The sequence below is a fragment of the Podarcis pityusensis genome (assembly GCF_964106645.2).
Source record: "Podarcis pityusensis genome assembly, chromosome: 5".
Taxonomy (NCBI): domain Eukaryota; kingdom Metazoa; phylum Chordata; class Lepidosauria; order Squamata; family Lacertidae; genus Podarcis; species Podarcis pityusensis.
In genome coordinates this window covers 4,169,332-4,195,093 of record NC_138032.1, presented here as the reverse complement: position 1 = coordinate 4,195,093, position 25,762 = coordinate 4,169,332, and the positions used below count along the sequence as shown (strand labels likewise).

General features: G+C 44.6%; 1 protein-coding gene and 1 long non-coding RNA gene across 7 annotated transcripts in view; one reads left to right on the top strand and one right to left on the bottom strand.

Annotated features, from left to right (window-relative positions):
- Positions 1-25,762, top strand: part of LOC308478189 — a 208,400-nt gene that overhangs the window by 167,035 nt on the left and 15,603 nt on the right. The window lies entirely within an intron of this gene.
- ARMC9 (armadillo repeat containing 9) overlaps positions 1-25,762 on the bottom strand; it is an 80,938-nt gene that overhangs the window by 48,748 nt on the left and 6,428 nt on the right. For 5 of the 6 annotated variants that reach the window (XM_081007435.1, XM_081007438.1, XM_081007437.1 and 2 more), the window contains exons 6-11: positions 24,736-24,828; positions 21,488-21,512; positions 17,545-17,702; positions 15,077-15,175; positions 8,120-8,155; positions 714-748 (exon numbers count right to left, since the gene is read on the bottom strand). In XM_081007435.1, coding sequence (XP_080863561.1) covers positions 714-748; positions 8,120-8,155; positions 15,077-15,175; positions 17,545-17,702; positions 21,488-21,512; positions 24,736-24,828 — 446 coding nt within the window. The remainder of the gene's footprint in view (positions 1-713; positions 749-8,119; positions 8,156-15,076; positions 15,176-17,544; positions 17,703-21,487; positions 21,513-24,735; positions 24,829-25,762) is intronic. The other variant, XM_081007439.1, reaches the window with a different exon arrangement.

Here is a 25,762-nt window from a genome sequence, read left to right as displayed (position 1 = left end):
CACAGTATGTCCCCAGACCTATCTTTTCATTAGGGTTAGCTCCATCCCAAGATGCAGACTCTGCTCCTTTACAGATAAGCACAGTCCCGTGATCCTCTGCCCTGCGACCCACTGTGTTTGAAAGGTTTTGATTGTTTCAAGCACCTTGGCAATAATGCTGCAAGGCAGTGTGGTCATATCCCCTATGACCACCACTGACACTAGTTTGCAATTAGTTTTTCAGGTTACCCTAAACTGGTTTCCACTCAAGTGGGATTAGAAGGGCAGGAAGTTGTGGAGTACACTCACTTCCAGGGCCGTCTTACCCATAGGCGCCAGGGGTACAGGACACCCAGGCGCCGGGTTCTCAGGGGCGCCAGGCCAAGAGTCTGGGGCCCGAGAGTTGAGTCCGGGGAAGAGCCCGTTCGTTGGTCAGAGCGCTGCGACGGGCTCTGCACCGCAAGTTCGGGGGCGACTGAGCCAGTGAGATGCTGAGGCGGCTGGCCAGCTCCAACCTCCTGCGCGCCTGGGACTGGGCAACTGGGGGGGGGGCAGTGGGTGGATCTTTGCACCCTGGCACTGCATATGCTTAAGACAGCCCTGCTCACTTCCAAGAGGGTCAGATGAATGAAAGGAGTCTCCATTTCAGCTTTGACTTCTCAGTGCATTTCAGGTTACTGCCCAAATTATGCTTTTTTAAAAAAGAATAACAAATTTAAAAGAAAATTACTTACACAGGAACTAATGATGCTCTTAACATTGTTGAGGCCTGTAGTTAAAAAACAGAGAGACAGGGAGAAAGGGAGATTAAAAAAAATTAATCAAGATTTTCTTGGTTTACCAAAGTACGTGCATTGTCTCTTTTTCAGGTTGTGTTTTCTACAGATCAGTTACATTTGTTGTGAGACATTAGTGCTGTATGCAATATAAGGTTGGGGAAGAAAAGAGGGGGTGGTGGTAAAACTTACATTCTTTTATTTAGTTTCTGTTTGGGGTTTTGTGTCTGCATCACTTTGGTAGGTTCGAAAGAGAGAAAGACTAAGGCAAAACCAAACCTTGGATTTTTCTCATGGCTACCAATACTCTTCCAAAATACAGTTTGGAAACCTTTATTAAAAATGTAGCTTGCATCCAAGGCAGTTGTGATAAATTGAAAAACACCATAAAGATCTAGGATGATAAAGGCACTGCAAAAAAACACTGCTAATCAGTGAAATAAGCAAAAAATAAAAATCACCATTGATCATTATCATGAAATGGAGAGGGAGGAGGGCACCCTCATCATAATCCAAATGTTTTGAGGGAGGGGGTATTTTAAAGACCTAAAGACAAGAAGCCTAGCTGAGGTTTCTAAAAGTCTGGAGAGGGAATTCCATCAGGCTAGCACCACCACTGCCCACAAATCTGGCCTCAGATAGATTTCACTCAAGATTACTTACTGCAGATTAATTATACGGTCTGCTAAGAGATCCTGAGTATGCAATCTTGTTTTATGAATTTAAGGACAAAGGGGTGCTATATATATATAAAAAAGGCAGACCAGGGTGTTACTAGCCCAGAGATGGAAGGAAGAGACAGCCCCGACCAGAGAAGAATGGCAAACCAAGTTGATGGACTATCCAAAACGGCAAAATTAACTGGGAAGCTCAGGAATCAAGAAGACAAGAAATTTTAAAAAGAATGGGAAATGTTTATAATGTATATACAAAATCATTGTAAACTTTTCCGTGTATAAGACTAAGTTTTTTTCTTTAAAAATAATGCTAAAAAATGGGGGGCGTCTTATAAATGGGTAGTGCATAGGGTGGGCATTTGATTGGTCGCTGCTGTGGCTGTTAGCGGCTATTGTGCGTGTTATTGGTTGCTGCGTCAATGGGTGGTGTTGATTGGTTGATACTGCAGCAAATTTGAGTCCCCCAAAATAGGAAGCGTCTTATACATGGGGGCATCTTATACACGGAAAAGTATGGTATGTTTATTCTCAAATAAAAGGATTATGAAAAAGTGAAAAATAATAATAATAAGCAGACCACACAAGACTCAGGCCACACATGCATGCTCCTTGCTCTATCATATGGAGGAAACAGCCAAGGACTCTGAAGGCCACTTCAAGTGGGAACCGTTAAGCCCTGGGAACTCAAGTGTAATACAATCCCAGCAGCTTGTTCTGGGGAACAGCTTGAACAGAATAAGCTTCTAGACCATCCTCAAGGTCCGGTGTGGTTATTAAGGGAACAAACTCTACTCACAGGCTTAACAAACATCTATCAAACAGGACAATTTGGAGGAACAAGAAGTTGGAAACAGAGTTAAGAAAGGTCCAGGAGAAAAGATAAGCTTTTCCAGATGGGGTTTAAATACTTGCAAGGAGGAGAGACGGGTGTAAGTGTTGGAAGCAGGGAGGGGAAGAGTTTCGGATAAATTGAGCATCCAAACAGAACGGATGGAGATTCAAGATGGAAGGAGCCCAAGGCTTAGGCCAAAGAAAAGCACCAGGACAATGATGACACGAGAGCAAGTAAAGAGAAAGAAGGAGGAAAAAGAAGTGACCAAAGCAAAAGCTTACGATTTCAATTGGCACAAACAAACCAGAAATTCTCCCAGAGTACCTTGTCCACAAATCCGTAACTGACAACAGAAGCAGTACTGGTTTTAAGATGACTTGGGACTGTAAAGTTAGGTGCCTGAGAAAGGGAGGACCTTTCTTCAATGCATAACATGCAGCAATCCCAAACTACAAATAAATAATAATAATAAAAATAATTTATTATTTGTAACCCGCCCACCTGGCTGGGTCTCCCCAGGCACTCTGGGTGGCTTCCAACAAAGATTTAAAATACATTAAAATGTCACACATTAAAAGCTTCCCTAAACAGGGCTCCCTTCAGATGTCTTCTAAAAGTCTGCTAGTTGTTGTTCTCTTTGACATCTGGTGGGAGGGCGTTCCACAGGGTGGGCACCACTACCGAGAAGGCCCTTTGCCTGGTTCCCTGTAACCTCACTTCTCGCAGGGAGGGAACCGCCAGAAGGCCCTCGGATCTGGACCTTAGTGTCTGGGCAGAACGATGGGGGTGGAGACGCTCCTTCAGGTCTACTGGGCCAGGGCCATTTAGGGCTTTAAAGGTCAGCACCAACACTTTGAATTGTGCTTGGAAATGTACTGGGAGCCAACGTAGGTCTTTCAGGACCGGTGTTATATGGTCTCGGTGGCTGCTCCCAGTCACCAGTCTAGCTGCCGCATTCTGGATTAGTTGTAGTTTCCGGGTCACCAAGCCCAATATCATTCTTTATTCAATCAATCAATCAATCAATCAATCACTTATTGTGTTTGACTAAAAGCCATTACAGATCATTTTTATTAGAATAAAATTAAAAGTGGTATGGGCACTGGTGACCAGATAATCGCCACATACACATCCCAATGCATGATCAAATAGTGGCCAATGGTAGGTTTTTAAAAAAATGTAGAACAATTTGCTGAAATCGAACAATCCATAACAGAGTGAATATCCCAAAAGATGCCTCTTCCTAATAGACCTAGCTCTGGAGTTGATTAAAACCTCTGAAGTCAATGCAAAGTCAGAAAGTCACAGCGAACTATATGCTTTGTGCAATCATTTTATCTCTTCTATTCATGCCATTGTGAAATGTGATGATTGTGCATAGGTTGATCAAACAGTGTAATGGTTGCAAGGTCTGTAAAGTTTCAAGTTGCTGTTATAGGGCATGATTACTGCCCTGTTATGCAGTTACACCCAACATGCTGCCAGTGTACAATTATGGACTTTTACATCATGGGTGTTGCTGACCTCAATATAGTTTCTTCTTTGAGACTATACTGTTTTATTGGAAAAAGAAAGTTCCCAATAAAGGCATTTTTCTCATTTGCAAATGGTGCCACGCATAACACATTTTCCAGGTACAGTTGTGCCGTGGAAGCCAAACGTAATCTGTTCCAGAAGTCCATTCAACTTCCAAAACGTGTGGAAACCAAGGCGCGGCTTCCGTTTGGCTGCAGGAAGCTCCAGAAGCCGCACTGGATGTTTGGGTTCCAAAGAACGTTTGCAAACCGGAACACTCACTTCTGGGTTTGCGGTGTCCAGGAGCCAAAATGTTCAACTGGCAAGGCGTTCCTCAACCAAGTTACAACTGTAGTTTATTCTTACAGCTTCCTTGGGGTACATATGACCTCCAAACCAAACTGATACAGTATTTTTTTCTACTGACAAGAGGCTTCATTAAATCAAACACCGTTTAGCCCATCAAAAGCAGTAATGTCTTGCCACGTTTTAATAAGATGCATCTGTTTCAATGCAGGGACTGCACTGAGATTACTTGGAGGCGGTCAAAAGAGGAGGAAAAATATTCTGCGCAGATCTTCCCATTACCCATTTCAACTATGTCAATGGGCACCATTTATTCCCAGAATATTCATCACCATCTTTTTTTGGTTAGAATTAAGACTCCTCACTTTGCAAAATCATTTTCAGGCCCACTAATACCTTTAAAGACTGGCCTTCTTTCATAACTGCGGCTTCTTTCATGGCAGACTCTATAATCAGCGCCTATTGTTAGGCGTTGGAGCTGGGGAGTTTTAGAAGACAAAGGGCACGAAATGTCGGGGAAGATTGTATTACTCCATTTGACATACCTTCCGAGTGCTTGGGAATTTTGCAAAGCTGCCCTATGTAACACAAGGAGCATCTCTGCCACAAACGAATAAGTGTATACCTGCATAGGATGTCATTTCATATTATGCTTAAATCAATGAGTGATGATACATAATAGCCAATTAAAAGCCTTAAAACTAAACATTTCTCTTACAGTACAGGGGCTTCCTTTCACAGCAAGACCGTTGTACAGACACATTGTATTCTACCTAAATCCACTTGCCTTGCACTCATTTTTATTCATTTTCCTAGGTACTTTTGATTTGTGGTGGCAGTCTTTTTGTTTCGATGAGACATCGCCGCCGCCCCCCCATCAAAAGCTATCTAACTCAATGAAATCATGCTGATTCGTTCCATCCTAGGCAGTTACCTATCCTGAAGCCTTTAAAAAGCCCAAAAAGAGAGATGTGAAGGATAAAGTGCAAATGTGGCAGCCTGTGGACATTGCTGAGGACCATTCTGGTCCAATCAGTGGATTTTTATTTTTTAAGACTGGATTAAGCATCTGGAAGATATGATTAGTTTTAACGGGTAGGATCTGCAACAAAATGTGGCAGTGTGGAGTGCTTCTTGTTCAGGATTCTAGCCACTTTCTTTCATTCCCTTCCCCAGATTTGCGCATCTGTATATATGTGTATGTATAAAAGACACAGTCTGTCAGCATCCTGTGGTCACAGGACATACTCAGTCCTCATTGGATGGTTTGGAAGGGGCTTCTCCTTATTTCCCCCACTAAATATATATTTTTTAAATACAGCAACCTTGTGGGTCCCCATAAACATGCAGATGCGGCCCACTTTGGATAGCCATCAGCACTCAGAACCGCTATTGGAGGGAAGAATGGAATCATGTTATTTGTGCTCAAAAGCAAGAGTACCCCACGTACACAGAGGAGCTCTCATCCTTGGGAATGGGAAAAAGCATGTTTCGCACGCACACAGTCCCAGCGTCAATCTCTGGTTTCACTAGTTAAAAGGATTAACCCAGGCACCCCCAAACTCGGCCCTCCAGCTGTTTTACGACTACAACTCCCATCATCCCTAGCTAACAGGACAAGTGGTCAGGGATGATGGGAACTGTAGTCCCAAAACAGCTGGAGGGCTGAGTTTAGGGGGTGCCTGGATTAACCGGAAATCCTGAAGCCTCACTGCCACTCAGCATAGAGAACACAGAGCAAGTGGTTCTTCCCATGTTTCTGGATGCACATAAGAGGGGCACAGGTCTCTGCTTGAGATTACGTCTGTGCACACTGGGGTGCAGTTTGGCGCTACGCAAGCCTGTCAGTGAATGGGAAGAAGAAGAAGAATAAAAGAGTTTGGATTTGATATCCCACTTTATCACACTACCCTAAGGAGTCTCCAAGCGGCTAACATTCTCCTTTCCCTTCCTCCCCCACAACAAACACTCTGTGAGGTGAGTGAGGCCGAGAGACTTCAGAGAAGTGTGACTGGCCCAAGGTCACCCAGCAGCTGCATGTGGAGGAGCGGGGAAGCGAACCCGGTTCACCAGATTACGAGTCCACCACTCTTAACCACTACACCACGCTGGCCCTCCCTGGGAAGGGAAAGATGAAGGGATATTGCATGGGGATCCACTTCCACTGTACACAAGGGAGGAGATCAGCTGGGCTTGGGTTCCCTTGGGGTAGCAATGCAAATGGAGACCATCAGGAAACTGAATTCTGCACCATGAATGCCACATTCTGTGATTTCCCACCCCCCTTTGCTTTGCACAAGCTCCTCTAGGCCTCATAGCATAGGGAAAAGCTTGTGCCTAATGTCTCCGCTAGAAACAGTCTTAAGAGACCATTTCAGCAGGAGACTGGAATCATTCTAAACAGGGCTGGAGTTGTTGTTTTTTCCTATTCCCTAACTCCGCTTATGTCTGAAGCCTAGAAAGCCAATATCCTCTCCCTGCAAAGAATGCACTGGCTGTGGGCAATCTGGAATGGTCATAAAGGTCTCTTGGCTAGGAGGCCTGCCTGCAAATGGCCATCTGGGCTGCAGAAGGTGCAGCCAGAACCTTGCTCTCAACAAGATGTGCTTTAAGACAATCTGCTTCTTCCAAAAAATGCCATCTGACTCATCATGCACAGGCAAAGATGGACTCCTGAGCTCATAGCCATTATTGTAATCATTTCCAGAGAGGTAGCCTTGTTAGTCAGCGGCAGCAAAAACAAACAGTCTTGTGGCACCTGAAAAACTAACACATTTATTATGGCATGAGCTTTCATGGGCCACAGTTCACTGACTCAGATGCATGAAGCACTGTCCAGAGTTGCAGGTAAATATAGAAATGCTTTGGCGGTTGCAGATGTCCGTGCCATCTACAAGTGGTAATAATGTAATCACTGCCTGTACTTATCTGCATTTCCTTTCCATTCAATCCCTCCATTTACATCTGCCACAAATATGTACAGTGGTACCTCGGGTTACATACGCTTCAGGTTACAGACTCCGCTAACCCAGAAATAGTACCTTGGGTTAAGAACTTTGCTTCTGGATGAGAACAGAAATTGTGCAGCAGCAGTGCGGTGGCAGTGGGAGGCCCCATTAGCTAAAGTGGAGCTTCAGGTTAAGAACAGTTTCAGGTTAAGAACGGACCTCCAGAACTAATTAAGTTCTTAACCCGAGGTACCACTGTATCTCCCAACTCAAGTTAACACCATGAAGTGCTGAAATGGACTGTAGTCAGCAGAAGGGTGATGTAACTCTATTCTAAAGGCTTGTTTTCCCTCAATCAGACTTAGGCCAGTTCAGCCAGAGGTAGCCCCACTGCTGAACAGAGTGTGGATCTGGCCAGGCAATGCAAAACTGCACCAGTTTTGCTTAACTCAGCATAACTTACACTTTTCATTCTTCCGATTGTTCCCTAAGAGGTCTTTAATCGAGTTGCTGGCATCGATCTGTCTCAAGAGACAATGGAGTGCACCTCCGGGGGTGAAGTCTAACCGCTGGAGAATCACAGCGCCTGCTGTGGCTGCAGTGACCGGTAACTTGTAACTGCTGCCTCCCAGCTTGCTTTTGCTGTGTCAGCAGCACCAAAGTGACCTCCCTGGGGCGCAAGGCTGGGCAGTGGGTATGGAGGTCCTGGGTTGCCCAGATGACAAGACCCTCCCCTCTCGGCCTTTGGCACCAGCTTGGCTACAGAAGTTGACAGAAGGAGGCGTACAAGGTGCCATTCAACCGCCTTAGGGACTCCACTCTGAATTTGTGTAGGGTTTACTCCTTAGTCTGCCTATTATAAGGCACAGGCTTAATTTGACTTGTAGTTGTGCTGCACTTTCCCATGCAAGCATTCCAACAGATTTTCATGCAAGCATTCCAATACCTTTTGCCATTCAAAAATGTCACTGGTGCACAAGCAGAGCAAAGGGCATGGGCTAAAGAGCCCGCGAAGGGGAGAGAGGACAGGAAAAGGATGCATAAGGCAATGTGGAAAAGATAATAAAAGAAAATGCAGGAACTTACATATTCATCATCACAGGGGCTCATACAGCAATATCCCTTTAGGGGTAAACAGGCACACATTAAAATAAAAGAGACGAAGAAAAAGAAGAGGAAAAGTTAACAGAAATCACACAGAGATGATCAGCAGTTTAAAGAAAAATACAACACACAAAAATAACAATAAAATTAAAGTTTGTTAAGGAGTAAGAGAAAACAGATTTTGGAAAGGGACAGGCACCTGAGCTTTGACCATCTTGGGACCTGTGCTATTTCCACCAATATTCTTGTGTGTATCCACAAAAGACCAGGGAAGGTCTGGAAAAGAGGGTGTAACAGACGACTTAAATTCATAGCTGTCAACGTTTCCGCTTTTTTAAAGGGAAATTCCCTTATTCCAAATAGGATTCCTCGCAAGAAAAGGGAAAAGTTGACAGCTATGCTTAAATGCCAAACTGAAATTGGTAGTGGGAAAGATAGAGAGAAAGATATATCCGTGAGTTACCCACTATTCAAGGCCGGCCCATCCATTAGCCTTGGTAAGGCAGTAGCCTCAGGCAGCAGGCTGTGGACAGCTGGGAGGGATAACAGTTCCAGGCCCCTCAGGATTGGGCTGCTCGCTGTCTCCTGCACTTGCCTTCATCATGCCAGGCTTCCCCAGACAACCTCCAGTCACCTCAAGTAACAGAGGAGGATGGGGAGGCAGGGAGGGCGCCATTTTCTGTTCTGCCTCAAGCGGCAAAATGTCTTGGGCCAACTCTGCCACTACTTATCTTGATTTGAAGCAAGATGCTGCAACCAAGGGAGCTATTGAAACAGACCTTACGCTTGCAAACAGCCTGACCTCACTCAAACTGCCGAGTGAAAAACTGGGAAAGGATCTGCCTCTTGCCAGCCAGTGAGCAAATGTCCTGTGGCCCCTCCAGTTAACAAGGAAAGTTCCTGGTTCCTGGAGGCTTCCTTTGGCAGGCAGGCAGTTCAATGCTACTCTTAGTTTAAAACAAGTTAGGCTGTACTCCTATCTCCACTCACTGAGATGCAAGACCCATTGAACTCAATGCAACTGTCTTCTCAGTTTCGTTCCCCCCTCCTTGAAATAATATCTTCATACCTTCACGTTGTTTCATAAATGCCAAGGGAGAATATCAACCTGCTCTAGAAATCCGCAAATAATAATCCTACTGTTTATGTTTTAGGTAGGCTCGGGCCTATGAATGCATTTATAAAAGATTTGATTATTGCTATTTAAAAAACAAACAAACATGTCTTAAGATGACATGGTTTGATTAGAATTAAAAGGTCTTTGCAAGTGCACCACAATAAAGGATTAAACGCCCAAAATGTGGGATGCCCCATGGGCTTAGTCAGTCATGAAAGCAAAAAAGCAGAAACCAAAACAGTATCTGAGAGGCTGCAGCAAGAGGGTATTTCTGTTAAAGCAATTGTCACTGATTTTATGGCACTTCCTTCTCATCCTTCGTGCAAGGAGAAGATCATGGGAAAGTCCAAGAAGGATCCTGGAAATGGCCACATCCGGGCCTGCTTAGTTCCAGAGACGGCACCACAGCAAATCTGTGCACAATCTGTGCTAAAATATATATTAGAGCTCTGCGCCAGGCAATGCAAATTCTTCACCAAAACCACTGAATTCTACAACCAGTAAAAATCATGCAAAGTGAACATGAATTCCCTTATTTCTAAAAAAATGAATCTTCCTGAACAGCTCATTCTGGCTGTGATCATGACAGGGAGGGACAAGGAACTGCGCAGAGCACCCTGCCCACTGGACATCTTGGACAACCACCTCCAGCTTCTGAGCAGCCCTGCGCCACCAAGGCAAATGCAGCTGTGCATTATGGTACGCTGGGAACTTGACAGAGGAGTACTTCTCAAGGAGATGACAAGAATGGGAGATCTACTAGCCAGGCTATGCTCTGCCTCCACAGTCCAAGACAGTAATGCGTCTGAACGCCAGCTGCTGGAAACCAGAGCTCTTGTGCTCTTGTGCTTAAATCCTGCTTGCAAGTTTCCCACAAGAGGCATCTGTTCAGCCACTGTGAGAATAGGATGCTGGACTAGGTGGGCCACTGGCCACTGGCCTGATCCAGCAGGCTCTTCTTATGTTCTTATGAGAACCTGGTGGGCTGCTTTTTGCTTGCCAGGACAGACGTGACAAGCTCCAGCAGAATGATGCAGTAGAATCCTGAGATCATTGAGTAGATTTGCCAGCCCCTAGTCTTCCCCCTTGTGAAAAACCTCCAAGCACGTAAAAAAATAGCAGAACAGGGAGAAATTTCTAGCTCAACTCACTCCCTGCTGTGTTAAGTTTTCTACCTGGAGGCAGTTTTAAAAAATGGAACCTCACATCTGAAGCCACAAGTTTCCCCATTCATTCTATTATTGCTTTTTCATCTCATTCTGCCTCATAGGTAGACAAGGCTATATTGCTTTCTGAAAAGATGCAGTATGTACTGTGAGCAAGGCAAGCTGCTGTGTTTTGTCTAATGAAGAGTTCTGTGTAACTTGAAAATTTACACTCTCCTGAATCAATATATAAAAACTCAGAACTTTGCATTTGGGGTAGGGACGGGGAGAGACTGGAAGTTTCTAAAATACTAGGTGGTGGTTTCCATCTGCTTATTAAAATGTCTTATAAAAATGTCTCTGTGAAAAGTAAAAATAAGGGAGTTTCCTCATTAAATTGCAAAGCAAACTTACTGTTTGCCAAGTGGATGGCTACCACACAATTGGAATTCTAACCATTTGCAGTAAACAGAATGTACAAAAAAAATAAACAACGCAAGGATGCGTCCGGCTCCTTTGAACAAAAGATTAAGAGGTTTATACAATAATATGAGATCAACACGAGTTTCACCTGCGGACACCTTTAATTGCAAAAGCAACATATGACAGTATGAGTGTCACACCTTTTAAGCTCCCAAGCCCCAACAATCTCATTCACTTCACTGCCTCTGGAACTTAGGAATGTCAAAGACTCATCCAGTGCAAGCATCTTTACATCACTGGCTGGCTTTGCTTTCACTGGGTGCCGCACCCTCTATAGCAGCAGCGGGGGGGGGGGGGGGGCTAAGATGCAGGGCTGAATGTGGCTTCTCTCTTTGACCCTCAGGATCAGGACTCCCTCTCCCCAGCGCCGGATTTAGGGCGGTGGAAGCGGTTCCCCCCGCCCCATGGCACCAAGCCGAGGGGGTGTAAAATAATATTATTATTGATAATAAAACCTATATTTATGCAGCAGGGGGCCCGCCCTGTGGAACGCCCTCCTGTCAGATGCCGAAGAGATAAAGAACTACACAACTTTCTGAAGATATCTGAAAGGAGCCCTGTATAAGGAAGTTTCTAATGTTTGGTATTTTTGCTGTACCTATGGGACCGCCTCTCCAGGTATGCCCCGCGGAGGACCTTAAGGTCCATAAATAGCAACACCCTAGAGGTCCCGGGCCCTAAGGAAGTCAGATTAGCCTCAACCAGAGCCAGGGCCTTTTCAACACTGGCCCCAGCCTGGTGGACGCTCTGTCTCCTGAGACCATTGCCCTGCAGGATCTGATTTCTTTCCGCAGGGCCTGTAAGACAGAGTTGTTCCGCCTGGCCTTTGGCTTGGAATCAACTTGATCCCCTCCCCCTCTTTCCTTTTTCCTTCTGTGATGGAACTCCTATTTGGGGACTTCCCTGGCTTTTTCTGGCCCACACAGGACCAGTCTGAATAGTTGGCCTTGGTGAAGATTTGATGTTTTCATCCCCCAAAAGTTTCTGATTTGAGCTTCTATTGAAATGAGGCTGCATTTTAATGTTGTATTTTAATCTTGTTTTTAAGTTGTATATTAATCAATTGTTTTATATCTGGTGTTAGTCGCCCTGAGCCCGGTCTTGGCTGGGGAGGGCAGAGTGTAAATAAAATTTATTATTTAATATTATTATTATTATTTTATTATGCTGGAAGCTGCCCAGAGTGTTTGGGACAACCCAGTCAGGAGGGCAGCGCATTATTATTATTATTATTATTATTATTATTATTATGGCAGCAGCAGCTGTGAGGCTGCAGAAGGTGCAACCCCCAACCAACCTGTTGCTTCTCTCGCCATCCTTTTAGGATTTGCCCTGAAGCAGCTCACTTCAGACTGCTTTGCCCTCTGGCCCCAGATCCCGCTGACATGTGGCACCCAAAAGGAGGATGAAGCATCCCAGCAGAAGCATCTGAGCAGCAGCTGGAGAAAGCATTGGACAGAGGACAGAAAACGTGATTTGCAGCTGGGTGCAATCAGTGTTTAAGTGGTACTGGAAACCCCTGGAAAATATGAGGCTATCCAGGGACAAAGTCTATATAGAGTGGGGGAGAGAGCGGGGGGGACTTGTGGCTCTCCAAATTATGTGGGCTCCAACTCCCTTCATTCCTGATCATTGGCAGTCCTGGCTGGAGCCGAAGGGAGCTGTGAATCTCTGAAAAGCCAAAGGTTTCCTTCCCCTGATATTCAGAGGATAGGAGAGGGCCATCCACAGAGCTCAATGGAGACAGGGAAAGCAAAGGAAGAGAGTGTCCCCTCTTCTTCCTTCTTGATCACTCGTAGTCAAGTAAGATTGTCTTCCAAAAACACGGTTTTAACAATGAGTCCGTAAGTGACTGTGGAGGCCAATTCTGGATCCACATGTCCTTCCACAGTGGGGACATTGGTTTCCGGGCAGGAGTTGTCCCCCTACAGAGACCTTGAAAGAGCTATTATTCAGGCAGGTTGGAAGAGAATCGGCTGATGATGGAATCACGAGGCATAAAGGGAATCAAGTAGGAGAGAGAGAGATCAACTGTATCGGAGGCAGCAGAAAGGTCCCAGACAAGGAGGACTAAGGACAGGCCCACAGGTTTAGCAGTGAGAAGGTCGCTGGTGGCTTCCGTGAGAGCAGTTTCTTTGGAGTACAAGGGGCAGAAGCCAGATTGCAAGGGGTCAAAACAGAGTTGGAGGAGATAAAAATGAAACAGCAGGAGTAAGCAGCATGCTCCATGAGCTTTGAGGAAAAGGACAGAAAGAAAATTGGGTGGCAGTTGGGGGAGGAAGGGAGGGTCAAGGGATTAGAACCAAGATTCTCAAGAAGTTTAAATCTGATCCCATTATGACAGTCTCCAGGTTTCCTGCACTTGCTGAGAATCACAAACTGCACACAGAACCCAGTCCTTATTTCCACCAGATAGGGCCGGCTGGATTTGGAAGACCTGGTTCAAAGAGTCACAAACTCACTCAACAGATGGCCTTGCTAAAGCACTCACTTGCAACTTCAGTTTCCTGTCTGTAAAAATGAGAACAAATAGTGCCCTACCTCCCATTCATGTTTTATAAGCAAGCAAATTAAAAGCTTTAGAGCAGTGGCTCTCAAACTTCTTGCGCGTTGGACAACTTGAAAATTGCCAAGAGTCTTGGCAGACCACTTAATGATTTTTCTGCCTGTTGTTTAGCCACTGCAAAGCGCTTTGCTAAATATTAAATATTTTTCTTCAAAAAAAATTAGGAATTCTTGTTGAATACAATAATATACAATTAAAATACAGTGGTACTTCAGGTTACATAAGCTTCAGGTTACAGACTCCGCTAACACAGAAATAGTGCTTCAAGTTAAGAACTTTGCTTCAGGATGAGAACAGAAATCGTGCTCCAGCAGCGCAGCGGCAGCGGGAGGACCCATAGGCTAAAGTGATGCTTCAGGTTAAGAACAGTTTCAGGTTAAGTACGGACCTCCGGAACGAATTAAGTACTTAACCTGAGGTACCACTGTACAATTAAAAATCAATCTGAATATTTATAGGAACAGGCTGCTATCCTTTTTGTTTATTAATGGAGAACTCCCACTCGGAGTCACTCTCTTTCTCTTGCATTAGCTTGGCTCCTTCCCCATGCTCGGACTTTTCCACTCCTTTCCTATTTCCCCCCACTCAGGAGCTTCCCCAGATGTCATAAACTGGTTGAATACAGAAGTATGGTGGAGGAACCAGCTGGGAAACCACCAAAGAAAAGGCTCAGAGTCCGGGGTGTGGTGGTAGGACAACAATGAGTGGTCAGAGGGAGAAGTCTGAGAAGAAGAGGTGTCGGAAGGTGGAGAGGTAACAGGGCTCAGTGAGCAGGGGGAGTCTGTGTCAGAGAAAAGTCCAGAATCAGAGGCAGAAGCTGAAGCAGGAGAGGCCAAGAGGCAGAGATGAGTCAGTATGGTGAAGAATCATGGGTGTCTCCGCCTGCTGCTGCGATAAGCTCCCCTCCTGCCTGGTCACCCAGAACCAGAAGAGGCATAAAAACGGCAGAGCAGCGGTTGACTGCATGCAGGTGCAATCTCTGACTGCTTGGAAAAAGCCCTGGTGAGGAGGCAGGGACTTTTAGTCCCAGCAACCAATTTTCATGGAGGAAGACCACCAGGAATGAGCTGCTCTGCTCGCTCGGCCTGGCACTCAACCAAGTCTGTGAAGGTCATGTTTTTGCTCATAAAGAGTTAACTCCCTCTTTGAACTATGTGATTACTGGTCTATGTGATTGTGGCATTCTCCTATGACACCAGCCATGGCTTTGTTCCTCTGGGGAAGGCAGAGCACCCTCCCATCACAACTGGCCTGTCCTACCCACCAAGGTTCTAAGATCAACAGAGGGGCCACTGTGCCCACCATTCTCTACACACCTGAGCCCCCCATCTCCATGTAGCTACACCACTTTACAGAGCAGACCACTTTGGCTCATGGGCCACTGACAGTCTTTGGGAACTGTTGCTTTAGAGAGTGCTCTGCACATGTAAAAGTACTGCCAGTGCACCACATTCTGCTTTTTGAGAACTGGTAGGAACGACCTTCCTCTAGGCCATCAGCACATGACAAAACCGTCACAGACCTATGCACCGCTGGGGAAGTGTACTGGTTAGGTGGTACATCATTGTACAGCCACAGAGTCATGGTTTTACCTTTTAACAAAGACAAGCGCCAAAGGTTATACTCACAGTTCCAGGCCTTGTGAAGTCTATGCTATGCGCTACGCTCTGCCTCATCTGGTTGCTAAATAAACGAACACAAACGCTCTGCAGATCTTCTGGGGTGATCTACCAAAAAAAGGTAACGCATCAAGTCAGTGGGAAATTACATTTTCTTTTGACCTCGGCTACTTATTTGCACAAGGAGGTGCCAAAACGGACCGAATGCCACCCTGCTCTTATAGGTGTGAGGGCCAAAAAACGGGGGAGGAGAGGAGTGCTTGAGTCATGTCAGTAAAAGTACGGCAGAACAGCCATTCTGTGCTGTGCAAGATCCCTGCAAAGCCCCTTCTGTGCAAGCCCCACCTTGACTGCCCCCACACCAGACACCATCTATGTCATGCATGGGGCAGGGGGGTGTAGCTCAGACAAGATAGTCTGGCAGGCCAAATCAGGCCTGTGCGGGCCGAGGTTTCTCGTCCCTGCATTAAACAGCCTGGTCACAACTGCCACCCTCCAATTTCATTTGGCTGATTGCTCACATGGGTGGGCTGGAAAAAGTCAATAGCAATACAGTCATACCTTGTTTTGCAACCAGGATCCGTTCCGGAGCCCCGGCCACTAGCCAAAAAGGACGCAGGACAAAGCGACGCATCTGCACATGGAGCAGTTTGCGCTTCTGCGCATGCGGCAAACCCGGAAGTAACCTTTCCGGTACTTCCGGGTTTGCCGTGGACATTCGCCAGAATGGATGCTAGACGAGGCAGACGTTGACAGAGGTATTACTGTAAAGACCATGTAAAGCTTGAATGAGTTTTAACGTAAGACTCGAACCCTAAGTTGTACTTGGGTTCCACTGGAATCAATGGGGCAAGGTTTGCAGTGTGACCTAACTAAGTCTGGATCTAACCCATAATCACTCTGGACTCTAATACTGTACATTTTTGTTTGTTTGTTTAGGAAGGTTCACATCAATGGATGAAATAAAAAAATCCTTCCAGTAGCACCTTTAAGACCAACTAAGTTAGTTCTTGGTATGAGCTTTTGTGTGCAAGCACACTTCTTCAGATACACTGAAACAGAAGTTGCCAGATCCTTCTATATAGTGAGAAGGATTTTTTTATTTTGACTATGGCAGACCAACACGGCTACCTATCTGTAACTGGATCAATGGATGAGTTTTGCTTTATGCTCATTGAACAGTGATAATACCTGGGACCAGAAAAGATTTTTCTCCCTCACTTGACTGTCTTAGTAACCCCTTGGGATTTTGGAAGTGAGGAGGAAGCTCTTGCCCTCTCAAGTGGGGGTTTATATGCTTGCTTGAGTCACTGGGAGCCAACTGCACTGGTGCAGAATATTCCTGTTGGCTCCTGCTCTTGTCAGTGGGATTCTGTGTGATGCAGATTCTATTTATTATTCGATTTATATAAACCATCCTGCATCAAAAGATAAAATTCTGTGGCTTCCTCACCTTGGGATGCGGGGGGGAGGAGGGGAGAAGGGCTGGGCTTCATTTAGCCTTTTCTGTCACTGTGATTGTATCATTGTATGAAATAAGTGTATGAAATCCAAGATCATAAAATGCAAAGTCGGATTAGCTCACAGTTCATTTCCAAAACTCCTTTGAATGCAACGCTCAACTAAACAGCGCCACCACCTGGTAGAACTAGAATAAAACAGTAAACAGATTCGCAAAGAATGGGTGTCCAATTTTCTTGGAGCCCCTTGGGACAAGGCTTCTTAGCTTAGAAAAAGAGCAATTGAGAGGAACAAAAATTAGTTAGGGTGTGGAGAAAGTGTATAGGGAGAAGATTTTCTCCCTTTCTCTAGAGCTTTTGGTTATCCTGTTTAGGGAAGTTTTTAATATTTAATGCTATATTGTTTTTAACACTCGATTGGGAGCCGTCCAGAGTGGCTGTGGAAACTCAGCCAGATGGGAGGGGTATAAATAATAAATTATTATTATTATTATTATTATTATTATTAGCCACTGAAACTGAATGGTGGGAGATTCAGGACAGGCAAAAAGGAAGCACTGCATCTTACAGTGTATCGTTAAAATACAAAACCCTTCTTCGTAGAGAAGTTTTTCCTGCCCCGTGAACATTCTGGCTGCCTTTTTCTGAACATTTTTGAGCAAACCCATACGCAGTATTCCAAGCGCAGTAACAGCACAGATTTGTCATCACGATACTGGGAGTTTGATTTTCAATCCCGTTCCTAATGTTCCCTAAAATGGAATTTGCCTTTTTCACAGCTGCCACTCACTGGAATGACATCCTCATCTTGCTATTCACTGCAACCTCCATGGTCTCTTTCTTGGTCATTCACTGCCAGTTAAGGCCTCAACTGCATAAATTCCAATTTATGTAGCCATGACGCTTCACAGGCAAGAGCCTCCTTCATCAGACCCATCTGAATAAGAAGTATTTGGCAATATGGAAATGCGGTTTAGCCCAACCATCAAATGTGGATGCTCTCAAGTTCCCCCTTACCATTTTGCCACTGACTGTGGCCTCAAGGGAATCCACCAGCTCAGCTGTCACCCCAATGAGGTTGTGGTAGTCAGCTTGGATTTTGTTGAACCGCTTGAGGTAGGTCATGGTTTTGCGTTCAGACTCCACCAGCTGCTGATGTAGCTGCTGCAGCATTTCTGGGAAAGGGAAGAAAGGGAAATTACGAGCCTTTCCCCCTTACCAACCGCACTGACATACTGAGGAATGACACAGTCCTGTTTCCTTCATAGCAAAACACACACACACAATGCCTTGCACATGGTGTTGCTCATGAATTCTAAGTAACAAAAAAGTGCAGTTTTGAAATCTGTGATTAAAATAAGTGCTGTTTTGAATGGTTCAGTGTGCCACCTCTGCATTTTAAATTGCATTTTAACCTGTATTTTAAATTGGTTTCCCCCCCCCCCCATTATGTTTTTACTGTAATTTTACTAGTGTTAGCCGCCCTGAGCCAGACTCTGGCCGGGAAGGGCAGGGGTATAAATAAAATGTATTATTATTATTATTATCATCATCATCATCATCATCTCAATCCAAAATGGTGCCTATTTGTAGCCAAGCACAGCCAGAGACTTGCTCCTCGATCTCATCAACCATCATGCAAAATTTGGTCACAGTACCTGAAGAAGATTCCAAATGCATACTGAACAAACTATATATAACATCTACACACGGAGTATGCTGTTGGCGCCTACTTTGGCTAACAATACAACGTGGTGCCAAAAGAGCAGGAGGGAGCACTTACTCAGTTTTGCAGCACCAAGTATAATTGTCAGACAATATCCTCACCGTCATAAGACATAGACCAGGAGAGGGAGAACGTCCTCTGTCACCTCTAGATTACATCACTACCCTAACACTGAAACAAAACATGGGAGAGCGGACAGAGAATATTTGCCTCTAAAACTAGACAATTTAACGGTCTTGCTAGAACGTTCTGTCTCAGCAACTATTGCTCAGGATAGTTAAGGTGGCACTTGTAAACAGAGCTGAGTATTTACTGGGGAACATTCAAATGTAAAAGAAAATCACAGAAATCAACTTTACAACAAAGCATTAAAACAGAACCGGTGTTTTCATTTCCCAGATGGAATCACTTCATGAGGAAATACTTGAAAACTCCTCTGCTAGGATATAGCACTGCTTTTAGAAGGTGCATTTGAAGCCGTGTATATTCTCAAGAATCACCATCCCAGTACCAAAAAGTGACGCGTGTTTGCCTCTTCCAACAAACACCCAGCAGTTCTAACCTTTATGGGGGGGGGCAATGGGGAGAGAAGCATTGCAACCTACTTTAGGATCCATACAGACATACACAATTTGATTGATGGAAGCACTCACTGTTCCTTACCAAATGGACAATCCTCTCCACGGTTCTGCTATTTGAGCTCAGAAGTCAGCATTGTACAGCACAGCAACTGCACCATCACAAATCCACTCACATCCCTACCCTCTAGGATGCTTGTACTTTTCTTCTATTTTTACTAAATTTGTTAAGCTATTTTATCTTGCCCAAAGAAACTCAAAGCGACTTACAACCAACCCAAAAAACAGAGATACATGAAAACCAAGTAGGGGAACGGAAACACATTAAAAAATCCCACCCACTTCTAAAAGGCCCCAGATAGTTAAGCATCGAAGGGCCTGGTTGTAAAGAAAAGTTTTTGACTGGTGGCTTAAGAGATTTAATGATGGCACCTGGCAAGCCTCCCTGGGGAGAGCATTCCACAAACAGGGAGCCAACACTGAAAAGGCCCGTTCTCATGTCGCCGCCCTCCAGACCTCTTGCGGAGGTCGCACACAAACAAGGGTCCCAGAGGATGACTGCAGGGTCTGCATTGGTTTATATGGGGAGAGGTGGTCCCTGAGGAAGGTCTTGAGCTGCATTTCACTTATTTGTTGTTGTTTAGTCGTTAGGTTGTGACCGACTCTTTGTGACCCCTGGACCAGAGCACGCCAGGCACTCCTGTCTTCCACTGCCTCCCGCAGTCTGGTCAAACTCATGCTGGTAGCTTCAAGAACACTGTCCCACCATCTCGTCTTCTGTTGTCCCCTTCTCCTTGTGCCCTCCATCTTTCCCAGCATCAGGGTCTTTTCCAGGGAGTCTTCTCTTCTCATGAGGTGGCCAAAGTATTGGAGCCTCAGCTTCAGGATCTGTCCTTCCAGTGAGCACTCAGGGCTGATTTCCTTAAGAATGGAGAGGTTTGATCTTCTTGCAGTCCATGGGACTCTCAAGAGTCTCCTCCAGCACCAGAATGCAAAAGCATGACTTATATATGGCACCAATTGAGCTTTTAATTTCAAGAATATACAAGAAGTGCCTTAAACATTTCTCCCCAATGTCAGACCACTACATCACACTTGCATTTCTTCCCAGAAAATGTACAGAGCCCCTTGCTTAGAGGAAGCTCACTGACCACTTACAAAACCACTGTGACCAGTCTGAATCTCAACCTCCGCCTTCCCCACCAATACTGAACCTGAAACTTTCTCAGCTGTTCAAGTTGCTGCAAAAAGAGGCAAGCAAAAATGAAATCATTACAGTACTATGCTGGTTTTCAATCTTGCTTCTGTTGACAATGATAAGATAGCATTGGAGAGCTCCTAAAGCTCCAAATCTATTGAAGAAACTCTAAAGTCAGGTCAAAAACAGCTTTCCACTCCCAGCTCTGCTGTTTTAGTTTCATCAGCTTCAGCAGACCAGAAAAATTAAGAGGATTTCCAAGGACATTTCAGTCAAATTTTCCCCCCAGTTGAAAAGCATTTCGTTTTGATTTTGTTCCGACAACAAAATGAACCATGCAACCGCAGCCATCAATTGCCTACCAGGTATTTTGTCCTACACAACTGAGAAACTTGATTTTTCCAGGCTCCCCTAGTCTTGGCAAAGCTCGGAAGAACCTACTGCTTTCTAAACCAGATTTATTTTGTGTCTCCGGCTTTTATAACTATTGACAAAAACTAAAATGTGATTTTAACAATAGATTGGATGGGAAGGGACATTTTCCGTGGAAAGAGTCACACTATACAGTAGTTATCAGAGAATTAAAAATTACATATACACATCAGTAATTAAATGTGCTTCTGAACGTTTAAAGGCATAGTTGGGGCAGCTCCAGACATTAATACAGTGGTACCTCAGGTTACATACGCTTCAGGTTACATACGCTTCAGGTTACACACTCCACTAACCCAGAAATAGTACCTTGGGTTAAGAACTTTGCTTCAGGATGAGAACAGAAATTGTGCTCCGGCGGCGCAGCAGCAGTGGGAGGCCCCATTAGCTAAAGTGGTGCTTCAGGTTAAAAACAGTTTCAGGTTGAGAACGGACCTCCAGAACGAATTAAGTACTTAAGCCGAGGTACCACTATACATATTAATGGAAAGATTTCCCTGCTGCATTAGATTAGGAGTCCACCATTTAGTCCAGTGTTGTGTTTGACTGCTTATATATAGTATTTTTATTTTGCTCATCAGCCAAATTTTGTTCTGTGGCTTATTAATGTAAAAGGTGCAATGCAAAAGAAAAATGGATTGGGAGGGAGGAGGAAAAAGCAAACTCACCCACCAATTCCCAGTTGCATTGTTTTTGTAAGTGCTCTTTTTGGAAGCTGAATAGGAGGGAATGCATTATTTGCTGGGTGGTGGGGTTCTGCAGGCAGGCAGGCAGGCAGGCAGGGCTCTGCTGTATGGAGCAGATCTGGGCAAGGCACAGGGTGTGCAAATGGGGGAGGGGGTCCATTGCCCAAGTGTACATTCTTGTGCTGATGGAACACTTTAACTGGATACCGCCCAAACATTTTAGCCTCATGTGTAAAAATGCTCAGAGCCTAAATATAATCACCATTTTAATGCCATATGACAGGCATTCTGATTCCAAAAGAGAATATACATGTCATCTCCAGAAAGCCTGCTTATTTACCTTGGCTGCACTGTGCGTTCTCCTTCTGCCGTGGGAGAGAATGAGAGCTAAGGAAAAGAAGCGCTCAGTGAACAGTGAGAGAAAATGGACTGGTGCCTCGTTGATCTCGTAGCACTTTTTAAGGACAAAAACTCCTGTAAATCCTACAGATGGAGAACCAAGACTCAGCAAGACTACGGTTAGTTCAAAGCCCTGCGAGAACGCTGGTCCACACCAGCTCCTTCACACATTTTCTACATCTGGTGTTAAGTGAAAGGTGATGCACTATAGCTCAACTCAGTTTCAAATTATCTGTCTCCCCAGACTCTCTTGTCGTTCTTATTCTTTTGTAAGCGTCTGATGTCTGCTTCTGGAAAACTTGCAGGGAATAAGAGGTGGATGTTGTCGACCCAAGCAAGTTTAATGGACCTTTGCATGAAGTCAAACTTTGCCAACCTGCTGCTCTCCAGATGTTTTAGTCTGGTCAGCAATGGTCATGCTGGCCAGGGTTGACAAGATCTGTAGTCCAAAACATCTGGAGGGCACCAGGTTGCTGAAGGCAAGTCACCAGAGTTCCAGGAAGAGGAAGGCCTTCTTACCACCTGCCCCTGGGTCCTTGTAACAGATGCCAGGGACTGAAAGTGGCATCCACTACTGCATGCAAAGTGTAAGCTACAATATCTCCACCTGACAGTATTGGCTAATGGGCCCCCATGAATGAAATGAAATTAAGACAAATCAGACAAACGAAGCATGAAGGGTACAAGCTTTCACAACTGAGGTAAGACACAGCTGGAAGACATGCTAGAAATTTGCTTTTAAGTGTGAGAAATAACAACTCAGACAAATGCAAGGAGCCTTACAGTGTGCCAGGCCACTGACTGGTTCACTTAGCATGGCAGACTCTGCTCTGACTGGCAGCTGTTCTCCCTGCTCTCAGTCAGCCCTGCCACTAGAGACCTTCTGATGGGGATTCAAATTGGGACCTTCCGGGTTCAGCTATACAAGATCTAGGTTTCAAAAACAAGTGATCGAAGGGAAAGTGAAACTATTGAAGGCCGCATACAGCATACTGCTAGAATGGGAGACGAAAGATGAAGAGGTAAAATCAGTCATGATCAAATGGGGACAAGATATAGGTCATAACATTATGATGGAAGATTGGGAAAGGTTATGGAAAATTGATTTTAAATATGAAAATGATATATAGATGGTATATGACACCAGTGCAGTTAGGAAAAATGAAAACCAGTTCAAATTTATGTTGGAAGTGTAAGAAAAAGGAGAGGACATTTTACCATATGTGGTGGGATTGTAATGAAATTAAGAAATTTTGGGAAATTATATACAATGAATTGAAGAAAATGTTCCATCTAGCATTTGTTAAAAAACCTGAAGCATTTTTGTTAGGAACTGTAGGGAAAGATGAAAAACATCTTCATGTATGCGACAACAGCGGCGAGAGTCTTAATAGCACAAGGATGGAAGACTGAGGAAATCCCGACTAAAGAATTATGGCAAGAGAAACTGATGGACTATGCAGAACTGGCAAAATTGACACATAAACTACGGGACAAGGATAACTGTGACTTTAAAGAGGAATGGGAACCTTTTATAAAGTACCTAAAGACGCAACAAAGTGAACTGGACTCCTTGGCAGGCTTTGAATAAACGCTCACAATTTTTTTTATTGATAATAATTAGTTAGATAAATTAAGGACTTATACAATTCTGTAACATGCAGAGAATAGTACTTATAGAGAAACCAGAGATTGGAACTGAGGGAAGTTGTGGGGGCGGGGCGGGCGGGTTGTTTATGGGAGGGAGGGGAGAGGGGGGAAATTAAGGATGATATGTTTTAATATGTTTTGTTGAAGTACCTAATAAAAAAATTAAAACAAATAACAAATTGGGACCTTCCATACGGTTCATTGCTGAGTGACAACCTCTCCCTAAGGATGCAGCAAACTTTGCATAATAAAATGAGGAATGCATTGGGATCCTTGGTTCTTCCTAGGTATGTAAACAAGCCTGAAGGCTTGGGAACTGTCTCATAAAATTCCACCAGACAATGGCTGGGATCTGAGCAGCCAACAGAAGGTTCATGCAGGGACACTTGTCTCAGGCAAAAGCCACTTGATTCTAAATCATGGCAACCCACTATAAACAAACATATAAGTACGTGCCAAACATTTAGAAGTATATACCTTAACTGCATGTTTCTCTTTGGAGGATGAAAGAGAGGGAAGACATACACCAGTGCAGTCCCAGAGGCTTTTAATTCAGCTTTGCCAGTTTAAGCAGTCATTGAGGTTGGAACTACGTAAGCTACCTCAGCATCGTATCTTTGAAAGGCCACCTGCCAGTCCTCTTGTGCAGATCAGGGACAAATAGGCACAATTTATAGCAGAGAGGTTTTTGGTGGGCAGAGGATGGTCAACTTTTTCTTTACAAAAAGGAGGCCTTCTCAGTGGTGGCCCCATGGTTATGGAATCGCTTCCAAATAAACTATGCTTGACTCTAAACCAGGGATGGAGAACCTCCAGTCTGTGAGCCAGATTTGGACTGCGTGGCCATTTCAGTCAAGCCACACTCACCTGCCCTACACCAGACATCATATTTCAGCTTGGCCAAAAGGGGTTTTGCAGGCACTGCTGACTGCGAGTACCTGCAAAGCACCTTGCACAATGCCTCCCAAGCACTTGGCAGCCAGCTGATTGTCAGGTATGTCAGGTGCTCCGTGCAGGGCGCTTTGCAAACGCTGTGCTCAGTGCTTCCCAAGAGCCTGACAACCAGCTGGTGCTTAGGTGTTTGGGAAGCACTGTGCAAAGCTTTTACAAATCTCAGCTGTCTTACATCATTATGGCATCAGATGATTGACCAGTAAGTGGTCCTGCACACCTGCCAACACTGGTCCACAGGAGGAGATAAAATATCTGGCCCACTGGGCCAAAAGGTTTCCCCACCCCTTGTGTAAGTTGCCCTCAGGTGTTTCATAAAGCATTCAAGGTATAGATGAGGCCCAGATTCTGAAAAGCTTATGCAATGATTAATCAATACAAATATATTTAATTAATCATCTAAAAATACACCAGATTGCAGCCTACTTGAAAGCAGTATAATGCTGATCCCAGCAGAACTTTTCCCCAAGTAAATATACACAGGCTGCAGAGTATCATTAACTGGCTGACAGCTCCACTAATTTCACTGCTCCCCTGAAAGGGATTAAATTGCAGTGAATTATCTTTAGAGCATTTTGCAAAGGATACATAGAGAGTCAGAAGTCTTGGGGTATTGCTGGCTTTTAGAGATGCAGACAGGAATTCTTCCAACCTCATTTTTAGATCAGACTCCCAAGAATCCTAGAAAAGCAACACACAAAGCAGAACTGTTTATCAAATATGTACAGCAATTTTCTACAACACATACCAGCGTTTTGCAAGCCAAAAAGCGAGGAATATGTCACTTAAAACATGGCTCCTGGTGAAATGCAAAGAATAGCAGACAATTTGGGGTAGTTTTATGTAGAAGAGGCCATGGTAGTTTTATTAAGAGGATTGCAAACGTGGATGGGCCACTTAAGCTAGAGTAGGGCAATTCTGTAGGAGCAGAAACCACCATGAAGTTCTCTTTTGCAAACTTTGTTGAAATGATAAGAGCTGCACAGAAGCCCTTGCACAGGAAAACCTTGTTGACATTTGTGTATACTGAAATCTAAGTGGATTGTGTCCTAATGAGTCACAGTCTTTAAAGGTCTTAGTAACAGCTAACCTGGATAGGTTACTGTGGTCTCTGTGAGGCTGCCCTTGAAAAATACTTGGAAACTGGTTCAAAACAGATCCATCAGAGTTTGAATTGGGAAAAAGCATACTGAACATATTCCTTCAATATTAAACCATCTGATCTGGTTATCAATTTGTTCGCAAGTCCAAAAAGTGCTAATTTTAACCTGTCAGACCCTAAACAGTCTGGAATCAGGAGATGGACTCCTATGTACCTAGCCAGCTATTCAGATCAATAATTTTAAGTTCTTGTCCATGCTCCTAAGCCTAGAAAACACGAGACAGAGAAGTTTCCCCCTTGCCCCGCTCCTTTCCCAGGGAAAACCCACTCTTTAGTGCTAAACTGGAGCAAACATCCATCTGAAGAAAACCCAAATTGCTGTTTGCTCTGACTGAGCGCTGAAGAGCAGTTTTCCCTGGGGGAAAGCAGTGGGACAAAAGGAAGTGTGAGTCCTGAGACACAACAGTAGAGCATGTGGGAGAAGGCCTTTCTGGCCACAACGCCAGATGCTGA